General features: G+C 33.0%; 1 protein-coding gene across 1 annotated transcript in view; it reads left to right on the forward strand.

Moving 5' to 3' along the window:
• Positions 1-638: 638 nt before the first annotated feature.
• The window catches only part of Il1rapl2 (interleukin 1 receptor accessory protein-like 2), a 1,034,228-nt gene continuing 1,020,714 nt past the window's right edge, over positions 639-14,152 (forward strand). The window contains exon 1 of the mRNA XM_013025880.1: positions 639-740. Coding sequence (XP_012881334.1) covers positions 656-740 — 85 coding nt within the window. The 5' untranslated portion in view covers positions 639-655. The remainder of the gene's footprint in view (positions 741-14,152) is intronic.

Consider the following 14,152-nt stretch of genomic DNA (forward strand, 5'->3'; position numbering starts at 1 on the left):
CTAGGAAGTAAGGAAAGGCCTTTTCATGAGGCTGAGGCATGTAGGATATAAAGAAACTATATAAAGAGTAGAAAGGAATATCTCAGGAAGAAGGCAAAGTACAAAACCATGAAAATGAAATGATCTTGTAACAATTCAGAGACAAATGAAATAAGCGTAGCCGAAGAAGAAAATGTTGCGAAGTACTATCAAAGAAGCACTATGGGTTTGAGCTTCCTTCTGGCCCTGAAAGTCTAAAGAATTTAGATTTCACTCTGAATTCAGTGTGAGGCTATTTGAAAGAGTTAAGCTGGGAGCCCTGACATGTTTTCACCTGTGAGCATCCATGTTTTCTTCTATTGCATAAAAACAAAAGTATATGTCATATTACAATTATTTCTGCAATAGAGGTTTGAGAAAAGTAAAATTAAAAATATAAATATTCCTTATGTGAAATGCTTGAAATGGAAAGTTTTTTCATATTTTACAGTTTTTCAGATTTTAAAATATTGTCATAGATTTTACTATTTGAACAGCTCTGGTGAGATTTCAGATTTTGTATTTTCAGATAAGAGTGCTCAACCTGTAGTTGTTTTGCTGAGGCCAAGATAAATGGCTCAAACTTCATCTCCCCTCTCCTTTTTTTTTTAACTTTTTAGCTGCCAAAGAGTGAAGGATGAAGCTGTCATATTTTTTGATCCTGGTGGTCTTCTATTCTGCAGTCAATGCAAATTTGAAGATGGTGTCAAAGAGAAATTCAGGTAAGTTGCTGGCAACTTTTCATATTCAGTCAATGCCTTGTAGTTTTTGTGCGCATTCTGAGGGCATCTATGTCTTTAATGAGGATTATGTTTAACCAGAAGCACTTTTACCAGTTATATTGGAAAGCAGCCAAAAGGAAAATGAAGTTTTTGCCTACCACTAAGAAAATGTTGGATAAGCAATAGAATTTGGATAAAGTTCAATGACCAGTGTACTCTCTATGGACAGTGAAATGTTGAAGGCCTACTTAGAGTTGTTTATATTTTCTAGTAAATACATGCTGCTGGGAGAAAACATTTACAAATAATAAGATAGGAAACCTTTTCATATATATACAGATATATTCATACGCACATACTTTGCCTTCTAATTGAGTGTGTGACTTTTCATACAAAATCTTCTAATAAATATGAGTGAGCTTTAGTGCCTCATATTTTTATGGAATACCTGGAAGGCCAAGATTGAAGGCTCCAAATTAAAAAAATATTAGTTAATTGCCTGAAAAGAAATAATTTGAGAAGTAATATCCATTCTTAGAATATGGCGGTCTGGTATGCAACTTTGATTGTACTAAAAAATTAACTGTAGCCAGTAAATATCTCAATCAAAACTGAACTCTTGTTTAATAACAGTTGTATATGTCTCTCAGTTTTGGCTATTCTACTGGTAATTCCAAATCATCCATAAGATTTGAAGCATTGACATTTTTTCTATATTTCCTAAGACAATGAGGATTATATTATTATATGGAAACAAGATGATTCTGGAAGTTTCTGTTGGCTTCTAATGCAGTTATTTCTGATAATTAAATAAATGTACTTAATTTTTTCATTGTCTAAACTCCAGGCAATAAAGCACAGGCTTACTTTATGAAGCAATAAATTCTATGTGAGGATTAGAGTTTATTAATGTTTATGTTCTAGGGGAAGGATACTGCTAATTGAAATAGCTAACAAATAGTGCTCTTCTGTGGATGATATATTGTTAAGTTTTTCACAAAAGTAGGTCACAGGTCATACAATAGCAAGGTCATATTCAAGCCTAAAAGGATTCTGGAATGGTAAATGTAGGGCCAATGTATTAGCTTTTTTTGCTTTACATGCTCATATATTTTAATCACTTTGGTATAATTGTGACTCTCTTTAGTCTGTATTTGTGTTCAAGATTTTACCAATCATCTCTCTAAACTGGTTTATCATTCCTGACAGCCTTTTCCTTCCTTACTTTTCAAGTCACATTTTCACTTTTGATCTTGGTTCAGATTGATTGCTGCTGAAATAAAACACTTGGAGGGTTGCCTTGGTAGCAAATGTAACCTGTTGGACCAGATCCCATTTTCTTCATGTGGTTATGTCATAATGTATGTAGCAGAGTCTGAAAGGTAGAAAAAAGAATCAGGGGTTTAGTAAATCATTAATATTATAATAGCTTAATTTATGTAAAATACAAACCAAAAATCAAACAAAGAAAAAAAACAAGAAAACCCCAGGTGCTATCTATGTATTCTGTTTTATTACTTAGGTTTGCTTTTTATTCATGATGAGAGAGGCTAACACACTCATGTATACATGTTTGCATACACACATATGTAGAATGTAATCACTAAACCACATGTAATATTCAGGAATCTACTTTTTACTTGTTAAGTGTAAGACTGTAGCATTATACTTGAATTTAGCTTTGATTTATGAATGTGTACAAGTACAATCAGCTACATGAAAGAAACATTATACAAAAACAATTCTACTTAAAGTTAAAGTATTTGAATGATGTCAATGTTCTTTCTCCCCTCCCTTAGTCGTCTCCTCCAGAGAAATTGCAGTTATGATACTGGAATACAACTTGGCAGTTGGAATGTCAGCTTGGATGCATAATTGGTCTTTTGCTTTTACATGCTCTTGTTTCTCATTATGGTGTTTACTGAGTAGGCAAGTTGGTGTGTGTTTGTGCTTATCTGTATGGGATTTATGTTATTTAATTAATTGGGTTAATAAATTAGTTTCATAAATGAAATTGGGTGTGTGATGAATAAGACATCTAAGTTTCCCATAGGTGATGAAATAGAGGTATTTGGAAGAGTTCTTTTATTCTCACTTCTGCTTAGTCAGCCTCATCAAAATCTTCCTTTCTAGCTCTACATTTCTGTTAATATTAGGAATGTATGTAGAAAATAGACTTCTTTACATTCTAGTTATGACTGCTGTTTGAGTTGCTTTATTTCTTAAATATATTTTAAAATGCTTTGGTGAATCTGCTGTACAACATTTGGATTCAAATAGTTTGTGAGGGAGGTCCTTTACCCTTTGCTAATTAAAGATATCTGGGTTCAAACATCCGAAGTTTCTCTTTGTGGTTCCCCCACTACCCATGGAATTCAGAGCTTCTAGTTTTTTCCTCGTTTCCCTTCCCCCAAGTTGAAAAATAAAGAATGATTGTGCCACTTATAAACTAGCTATGACTGCTTTGTGCCAGATGTGAAGCCAGTTATAATTTCTGTGCCATTCACTGTAGACAGGGACCCCTTTCACTGAGTTCTATGGTAAGATGTCAAGAACTGCTCTTATGCGCCAAACAGAATCAAGACATGAAACTTCCCTCTGAACTTAAAACACAAGGAAAATGTTTAATAACAGATGAAAATACTTTTTCTCTCAGTATTAGGAATGGGGCCCAGAGCTTCATGCATGTTAGGCAAATGATATACCACTGAGCTATACCCCCAGCCCCAAAAATTCATTAAAAAATCTGTTTTGGTCATATATTGGAAATAACACCCTACTTTGCCGGTGATGTTAATGTTTAGAAATGACAACATAGGGAAGTGGTGCTGTGGCTCAAGTGGTAGAATACTTGCCTTGAGCTGAAGAGCTGAGGGACAGTGCCCAGAGTTCAAGCCCCATAACCGACAAAAAAAAAAAAAGAAAAGAAATGACAACATAGGCTATGTTTCTATGTGATGCCTATTGACAGTGGAAAGCCCAGCCAGCATTCTTGGCTCAGGAAAGAGCAAAGATGAATCTGAGACTGTGTCTAGGGCCTGGTTTCATTAAAACCTTCCAAAATGCATGACAGCTCATTTTAAGGATTGTAACAAATTGGCCAAATAAGAGTCTATTCTCTTTTTTATAGAATACTTACCGTGTCTGTTAGTCTTTACATTTTCTATGTTTAAGACTACATATGTTTACAAAGCCTACTCTATTGAAAAGTTTACTTATTTTAAAGGTGTCAGTATTTTCTGGTAAGGAATTGGCTTCTATCTTGACAAAGGTCAAAGGTAGAAATGTCTAGTTCTTTATCCAGTAGAAGGCACATGTGCCTAAAGGTAATTTTTAAATAGAATGTATTGGAGGAATTATTGGCCCTCAAAAAAAGACCAATCAAGATCTTCTACTAAGCTGTTTTTTAACCTGAAAACTGAGTCCCAATATTATAATATGGATTTTTGTTTATTACTTGGGATATTAAATGGTATTTTAAGCTGTTTTCTGTTATTGCTCCTTCACAAAATGCAAACTCTGTTATGCAGTTAATGGTACTCAAATCTCCCAGCTTGGATCTCTCTATCGGATGACAAAGCATCCATTTCATGGTAAACTATGTTTAATTTTGAACCCAAATTGAGTCATCTTTCAGTCAGTTCAGCTACAAGATGACTATAGCAAACGACAGCTATGTGACCTGCTGTGGGAAGGAAAATTGTAAAGCTACTAAATTATTTGAATCAGCTAGAAAAATGGAGTTCCTATAGATAAGGAGAATGTGAAGACCTGCTGGCAGGTCTAGTGTGTACACCTGCTGGCGTACTTAGACATGTATTTTCGATTGACTTATATGGAGACATTCAATTCCATGTAACAATAGAACAGCTTTATTTGAGGCTTTGGCTTACAGGTGTGTAGAATTATAGTGTTTTCTGCGTATTGATGAGTAAGTAGAGGTTTAGTTTCGCCAAAAATGTATCGCCTTTACAATTTCCAGTTAGATAAGAGGAACATCACAAATGCAGAAAAAGAGGTTATATGAACCAACATTTCTGGAACAGTTAAAGTCTTTCAAACCATTTCCACGTGTAAATAGAATAAATACTCTTGTAAAATAAAATTATATAATTTACAAAAATACTATTAAATATTCTGTTTTGAATTCTTCATAAAGAGATAATAAGATGTTTTAAATTAGTGGGTAGAAGTTAAACTTGGTCTCAAAATTGTTATTCAGTAGTAGAATATGAGATAACTGGACAAGAAGTTAAAGGATCAATAAGTTGCAAATGAAATTTCCTTTCCAAAATTTATACTAATGAGATAAGATCAAGGAGAAAAATCCTCTTCCATGATCTGTTCTTAAGTTGAATGGGCCAATATGAAACTTGATACTTGGGTATTTTTAATCTCTTTAATTAGGGTGACTTCTCTGGAGGGAAATAAAGCAGTCTTGAAAAGATTGGCTAGGTCACTGGAAGTGTGGTCAGACAAATTCAGAATATAAGGAAGTTTAGAGCAATTTGGCATAGGCAGAGGTGAACCACAATAGTCGGAAGGAAATTGTGTCCTGAATCTATAAGAAATAAATGCTTACTGAAGCAGATGAAAGAGACATAATTTTAGAGCTCTTAGTCATTGGGTTATACATGGCCATAGGCATAGCTTATTATAAATTCTTACTGTACATGCAGTATTCATCTAGGCCTGTGGGTTTTGGAGGAAGGAAAATAAAATTCCTTCAGTCAAGAATACTTAATCTCATGGAGATAAATGAATGATACACACTAGAATAAGTGAATGATTAATAAAATGATGGTAATTGAATAAAACACTATAATAGCTATCAAGATGAGCAGGTTTTAGATAATATCCATCCATGGAAGTGTCAATATTAAATAGTATTGAACAAAAAGCAGAATAAAATAATGTTATTATATGCATTTTCACTAACCAAAACTGAAATAAAATTTGAGAAACCATTTCACATTTATAATCAAGTGGACTTTGTTCCATAACGTAGCTTAAATATCTCTTAAAAATAAGGATCTATGGCTGGATATGGTGGCTCATACCTATAGTTGTAGCTTCTCAAGAGGTAGAGACGAGAAGGATTATGGTTTAAGGCCAGCCTGGGGAAAAAGGAAATGAGACTTCCATCGCAATGAAAAAGCTGGGCTTACTGGTGTATGTCTGACATATCAGCTATGTGGGAAGCCTAAGTAAGGATGATCATGGTCCAGGGTGGGCCAGGAAAAAAGGCATGACCTTACCTAAAAAGTAACTGAAGAAAAAAGGACTGGGAGTGTAGCTTAAGTGCATTTGTTTTCTTTTTGTCTTATCCCAAACAATGATATTTAAGAGATATAATGAGCTGCAATACTCTTACTGGGAAATCTTTATATATGAAATACATGGAGAATAACAAGAAAATTTAAGTTAATATTAAACTTATGTAACAAACTAGAGGAGTGAGAGAAGCACAGGGTCATTCATGGATATTTTATAGATGAGGAATGGAAGCAAGCTTTAACAGTCAAGAACCAGAGTGGGCTGGAAATGGCAGAAGAAGCAAAGTAAAGGGACCAGTGTAAGTGAATAGGTAGGGATTCCAGTGAGTGGGGCTTTGGTGCCTAGGGAGGAGCACATCAGCCAGGTAATAAGCAGTTGAGGGAGCTAGAGAAGCCAAACTAAGTTACAGAGGCACCCACATTTTGGTTAGAGTGTTAGAGATTTGTCGTAGATTGAGTTTTTCAGTGATAAATGATGTCTTTTGCAGTAATCTGCGGGGTAGATTGCCAAGGGTAGCCAGGCAAGGGAAAAAGAAGTCTACAATGATTCTCTGACTTAGGAATTTTTCCTATAGGAAGACAAATGGCAAAAAAAAATATATTTTAGTTTTTTCTCAGCTTTTAATTTTGAAACATTTCAAGCCCATGGCAAAATTATAAGAATAATACAATGTCTATCTATATATACTCTTCATATTTATTCCTAGCTTTTATTATAAATGGGTAGTGGATTCTGTTAAATGCTTTTTTTTGTTCTATTGAATGGTCAGATATATTTTTACTTTGATGTTTTTATATTGTTAGTTACATTGAAGATTTTAAATGTTGAGTGAGCATTCCTTTACAGAGGTAAAACCTACTTAATCATCATGAGCTTTTATTTGGCTGGGTTGATTTAGAGATATTTAGTCGTTTTGTTGAGGATTCTTGCATCTATACTCATACATACATATATATATATGTGTGTGTGTGTGTGTGTGTGTGTGTGTGTGTGTGTGTATGTATGTATGTATAATAAAATTGCCCTCTAATAGTTTTTGTAAGGCTTTCATTAGTTTGGTGTCACAATTTTGTTGACTTCATAGGATGACTTAGGAAATGTTCTTGCCACCTCTGTTTTCTTAAATGACATAATTTCTTCTCCAGATAATTGGTAATATTGAATGCTGAAGTAATCTGAACATGGAGTTCTCTGTGAGACTTGAAAAATATTTTTGTTTCTTTAGTAGATACAAGACTACATAGATTTTTCCCCTCTTCTTTCTTGAATCTAGTAATTAACTTTGTAAGGGTTTTATCTCTTTAAATTTTCTTTTAAAATTCATTGGCATGGAGCCATGTATAATGTTCATTTAATATATTCTTAACATCTGTAGGATCTGTAATGTCCCCTTTTTCATTCCTGATACTGATTTTTGAATTTTTCCCTCTTGATTAGTCTTCCTTAGGGATTTATCAAATTTATTATTCTTTTCAAGAGCCATTTTGACTTGGTTAATTTTCTGTGTTGTTTTGGTTCAATTCGTTATTATTTCTTCCTACTTATTTGGGCTAAATTTACTTTGCTTTTAGTTCCTTAAGGTAGAAAATTAAATCATGGATTCTAAACCTTTTTTTCCTAATGAGGGAATTTAAAGCTGTGTTAACAGTGACTCAGAAATTTTGATAGATTGTGTTTTCTTTTTCTTTTACTTTTTTCCCTTTCCTTTCCTTTCCTTTCCTTTCCTTTCCTTTAATTGTTTTAGCCTGTCCTGGGGCTTGAACTTAGGGCTTATGCACTGACTCTGGGCCTGGGCACTGTCTCTGAGCTCAAGGCTAGTTCTCTACCACTTCTGGCTTTTTCTGAGTAGTCTTTTGGAGATATAGACTTTCCTTCCTGGGCTGGCTTTGAACTGTGATCATCAGATCTCACCCTTCTAAGTAGGTAGAATTTCAGGTGTGAACCACTGGCACTTGGCTTGTGTTTTCACTGTTATGTAATTAATTTTATTTCCATTGTGATTTATTCTTTGAATTAGTTATATAAAATATATGCTATTTAGTTTTTAAATATTTAAGTTTTTAATGCTTTAAAATATTAAATTATTTGAGCTGACATATAAAACATAATCCTACATGTTAATGTTTTGAAATCTGCCTACATATTCTAATGTTTATATTAAGTTGAATGTATCCATCTCATCTAATATTACTATTACTTTATGGTGAAAAATTTTAAAGCCTTTACTTGTAGCTTTTATTAGTGTGTTGTGAATGTGTATTATTAATACATCATTGTAATTTAATTCCATTATATGTATGTGAGGAATAAAATGCACAATTTGTCCTTTTGAAATTTGTTGAGATTTATACCCTAGCATATGACCCTCATTGAAGAATATGCTGGATGTTATTACATAAATATCGATCAGGCCAAAGTATTTGGCAACATTTTTCATCTACTATTTTTATACTTGTGCAAACAGTTAGAGAATGTTAAATTGCCCAATTACAATCATGGGTTTATCTTATGGGCCCTTTACCTTTGTCTGTTTAGCCTCATGAAATTTGAAGCTCGTGTTATTTACTTACAAATGTTTAGAATTGTTTTGTCTTCCCTAAAATTACATTCTTTATATTCTCTCATACTATTTTTTGAAATTTACTTTTTCCAATAAATCTGTTTTTATTGACGTATGCTCACTGTTTTTATGGTATATAATTTTCTGTCCTTTTACTATCAAGCTATTTAGTTTTAAATTTAAGTCTCTTTCATAGACTGTGCCTTGCTTTTTATCCATTATGACAATTTAATGTTTTTAGATAAAATGTTTAGTCTGTTTTCAATGAATGTAATTCTTGTTATGTTTGAATTTAAGCCTACTATATTTCTGTATATTTTCCATTTGTCTCTTCTCATTTTTAATTTTTTCTTTTATCTATCCACCCATTTCTGATTTATTTTGGTTAACTGACCAAATTTTTGTAATTCATTACATGTTCCTTTCATGAACTTCTTTATGAAGGGCAGAAGTCACAAACTACGGCCTGTAGGCCAAATCTAGCCCATTGTCTGTTGCTATAAATAAATTTTATTGGAAAACAGTCATATGTTCTCACTGGCACATTATCAGTGACTGCTTTTATGCTTCAAAGATAGAGATGTTTGTTGCCATAAACACTATGACCTAGAAAGCAGAAAGTATTTAGTTCCAAGCTCTTTACAAAGAATATTTTACTTATTCCTGCTCTAGAGTACATGTAGCCCTAACTTTCCAAAGTTCATGCTGAGACAATATTATACCTTACACCTGAACCATTATATTTTCTACACCCCCTCCTGCCTAGCACTCCCTGCCTTATCATTCTTGAGTCCAACACCATAATTTACATGTTCCACTCATGTTTTGCTTCCCAGTTCACTAATATAATAACCTTACAGTAGCACAATTCTGTTAATGCAACTGCTTATCATTTAGAGCTTTGTTGTCCTATCTACATATGATATGAAACTGTCTTACTCTGTCATTATTTTCATCTTAAACATTTTTACTTTTGTATTTATTTGAGACATATAATATAGCTTTAAGAAATCTTCCATTTCTTGTATCAGGAACAGGAAATCTTTCTGTTTTTACCCATTTCTCCCTACTTTATCCTGTTATATGAAAATAAATCTTTACTAAAAATATCCTTTATAGTTTCCCATAGTTGCTGTTTTTGAGCTCTATTACAATTTGAATTTACTTTTTTTGTACTTGTTCTGGGACTTGAACTCAGGGCCTAGGTATTGGCTCTGAGCTTTTGTGATCAAAGCTAGCACTCCACCACTTGAGCCACAGCTCCACTTCTGGTTTTTTGTGGTTAATCACAGATAAGTATTTCACAGACTTTCTTGCCTGGGTTAGCTTTGAACTGTGATCCTCAGATCTCAGGCTTCTGAGTAGTTAGTATTACAGGTGTGAACCACTGGTGTTGAGGTTTTACTTTACTTTTAATAGACTTTCTTCTGGGTTTATGAAACATCATATAGTATAGCAGATATGCTGTAAATAAATTCTCTTTTTATGTGAAAATGCTTTGGTTTCATTCTGAATTTTAAGGCTACTTGCTGTAGATATAGAGTGCTAGGTTGACAGTTTTATTACTTAAAGGTATCATTATATTGCTTTTTGGTCTCATCTTTCTGAAGAGAAAGCTTAACCATTCTTCTCATGCATACATTGTATGTATTATGCTTTTTTTTTTTTTGGTCGGTCATGGGGCTTGAACTCTGGGCTTGGGCACTGTCCCTGCACTCTTCAGCTTGAGCTACAGCGCCACTTATGTTTTTCTAGTGGTTTTTATTGGAGATAAGAGTCTCAGGGACTTTCCTGCTTGGGCTGACTTTGAACTGTGATCCTCAGATCTCAGCCTCCTGAGTAGCTAGGATTACAGACGTGAGCCACCTGCACCCGTTATGCTTTTAACCTGGCTGTTTTTAAGATTTTTATCTTTGGTTTTTCAAAACATTGTGTTTGTTATATTCTCTATATTTACTTCACTTAGTGTCAGGTGAGCTTTTCAAATCTTTAAGTTGAATATTTTCATCAAATTTTAGAAATGTTTATTAGATTTCAAATATCTCCTCCTATGGTTCCTATAATAACTATATTTCCTGATTTTCTATTGTCTTTCATGTCCTGACATTCTGTTCATTTTATTTCAATATTTTTCTGTTTTTAAAACTAGAAAACTTTGTGTTTATTTGAATATTTTTACTATCTTTAGTTGTACAAAGGAGTTGTCATTCAACAAGCAGTTTATGAACACAGTACGTCTTGATCAATTAGAATGGCTAGCCCCATTCTAATTAGAATGGTTAATATCAAGGAAACTAGCAATAACAAATGCTCATGTGGACGTGGCAATAAAAGTAACTATATTACACTGTAGGTGGGACTGTAAACTTGTTCAACCACTCTAGAAAGCAGTGTGGATGTTCCTCAAAAGACTAAACATAGCACTAACCTATGACCAAGGACCCAATTCCTGGGCATTAATCCAATAGACCACAAACAAGGCCACACTAAAGCTACCAGCTCAACCGTGCTCATTGCAGCATTGTTTACTATACCAAGAAATGGAATCAACTCAGATACCTGTCAGTGGATGAACTGATCAAGAAAATATGGTGTATATGCACAATGGAATTTTATTCAATCATCAGAAAGAATGATATTGTACCATTTGTAAAGAAATGGAAAGACTTGGAAAAATTATATGAAGTAAGTCAATTCAGAAAAACATAGGTTGCGGGGTTTCCTTCATTTGTGGTAGCTATAAAACTACAAGTAAACATGCTGGATGGTAAGGAAGTGGTTACAAATGAATTAACTGAAGTAGAATAGACACTATGGAGATTGCAAATAATGTAATTTTTAAAAACTTAGACCTAGAAAACTATTGTTTTGTTTTCAAGATGATCCAACCCTTTTTCTGCTGACTTTTACACACTCATCTACTGAAAATTTCATTTCAGTTACTATTATTTATTCAATTTTGGAATTTCCATTTGTATCTTTTTCTATAACTTACATTTCTTTCATTGATATTCATGATTTGTTACTCCTTCACTCATCAAGGTCATATGTTCCTTTATATCTTTGAATATATTTATTGTAGCTGCCTTAAAGAGTTTTGCCAAATTTGAATGTCAGTCAAATTTAAATCTCCAGGTTGTTTTTTGGCTACATTTTCCTTGATATGTCCATATTAAGTGAATATTTTATTGTGTGCTAAAGTCTGTTGATAACATAGTATAGGAATGCTAGATTTTGCTGCTTTCTGAAGTAGTGATAGTTGTAGTAACAGCTCAATTACTGTTTTTGAACTTGTACAGTTTTGATTTAAAAGGTTAAAGCAGATTTGCGGCTATCCCTTATTTGTTACATTCAACTATAACTTGGTGAAGCTCAGCCTTTAAACATTTCTGTCCTGTATTTTGTTGGAGTTTGATTATAGGCTTTGCTACAGATAGTCTAACATAGACATTATTCTATGATACAATTGTTTCTCCTAAGGTGGCACATTTCACTTTAGCACTGCCTGTTCTTTACCATCACTCTTTCATTGTTAACACTGCAGTGGTCACTCTCTGATGAGAAGCCTTTTGTAGTTTTGCCCTGAGCACCTTTAGTCTAGTCCTCATTCAGGGACTCTGGGAGAGCTTGCAAATAGATTTCATGGGATCTCATCTGTGAAGCTTCCATTTATTGAAAGTCTCAGCTAGCTGTGACTGAAAATCTTGACCTCAGACTAACTTCCTTTTCATTAATGCCAAATACGTTTGTTTGGTTTTGCTATTTTACAAAATAGTTTCAAGATGACTGTATGAGCACCACTGAATGGATACACAACACACTGAGCAAACAATGCACATAATATTTTGTCATTCTTTTTGTCCTTAGAATTCATCCTAATAAAGTTATATAGTCAGAGTGATGTGTACAAAAGTTGCTTAATTCATTTTTCCTTTTGGTTATGTTATTTAGTTGATATATAAATAAAGATTATCTGAGTCTGTTCCTACACAATTTCTTTTTGTCTTTTTAAATTGAATTTCATGTTTAACTACATTTATTAGAAATTAATTGGGGAGGGGAAGGGAAATAAAATGCTGAAGCAAGGATACAGGTTGACCCATTGTAACAAGATTTACAAGAAACTGTTGAAAATTAACTTTACAAATTGCAGGCAGAGGGGGTAGGTGGGGAAGTAGGGAGAGAAGGAGTGGTAGGGGAAAAACAAAGGAGGGGGAACAATGCTTGATAGGAAATGTACTCATTACCTTACTCATGTGACTGTAATCGCTCACTACATTATCTTTACAATGAAAATATATTAAAAAAGAAATATTAGAGGAAAATTTAGTACTAAACTAAATTTGAAAAATAAATTTAAATTGAAAAATAAAAAATTAATAAAAAAGAAATTTACAATTACAAGTCCAGTTTTTCTATTTACATCTTTCATCTGGTTTCACACATCACCCTGATTATAATAAATTACATTCTGACATTTCTTTTTTGCATAAATCAATATATATATAATTTCTACTTGTTTCATACCAAAAGATAATAAAGAAAACTTAATTTTTCTCTATTTTCTCTTTATATCTTGGAAATCAATGAGTTACATGTTTCATCAGTTTTCATCTTATCAGTTTATCATGCTAATATGAAAATAGAAATTATCTTGTATTTTTATTCCCTAAATTAAACTATCATTAAAATTAATATAGCCCTTTCTTATAGTACATAACATAAATCTTTGTATTTTTCCAAACAAAATTTTATGATATATACTATGCTCCAACTTGATTTGTTACTTCAAAAGTTATTTGTAACCTTAAAACTTTGGCAACAAACATCTTATTCATATTTTAAGTATTTTGTAGCATGACATTGTATTAAATTAAAAATTAAATCTTTCCGCTTATTTATGAAGATTACACTTCTGTCCCTTGGTTTTCCCATTTCAAAACAAGGCTGCAAGAAATATCCTATTAAATACATCTTAGTGCTCTATAGAAGAGCAAATGTTTTATAGGATAGATTCCTTGAAGTGGAAATGTGGAATCAATTTTTTATTTAACCATTTTAAAATGCTAATAAATTACTCACTGATGCCTGTTCCAATCCATACTTCCACCAGTATGTTGCTGTTCCTTTGTCAGTATACATTTTATAACTATAACTATATATTATCTAAGAATTTTTCTAACCCAAAATCAAAATGAAAAATATCTTACTGTTTGTTAAAATCATAACGTGAGATTCAAAGAACCTTTGAAGTGTGTGTGTGTGTGTGTGCGTGTGCGTGTGTGTGTGTGTGTGTGTGTATGTATGTGTGTGTGTGTGTGAAAGAGAAAGAGAGACAGACAGGCAGAAAGACAAACAGATAAAGAGACAGAGACACAGAGAAAAAGAAAGTCGGTAGCAAATCATAGAGAAAAAGTCTGTCTATTCCAAATAACTACAGAGAAGAAAATGTGAGTTAACAACTAATTTGTTATTATTTTGGTTATTATATAATATCAATAATATATGATATGTTTGAAACATTGCTGTCCTTTATGACACTTATAGCAATGTGTATAGGTAATTAGCCTAGGCA

The sequence above is a fragment of the Dipodomys ordii genome, unplaced genomic scaffold, assembly GCF_000151885.1.
Source record: "Dipodomys ordii isolate 6190 unplaced genomic scaffold, Dord_2.0 Scaffold88, whole genome shotgun sequence".
Taxonomy (NCBI): domain Eukaryota; kingdom Metazoa; phylum Chordata; class Mammalia; order Rodentia; family Heteromyidae; genus Dipodomys; species Dipodomys ordii.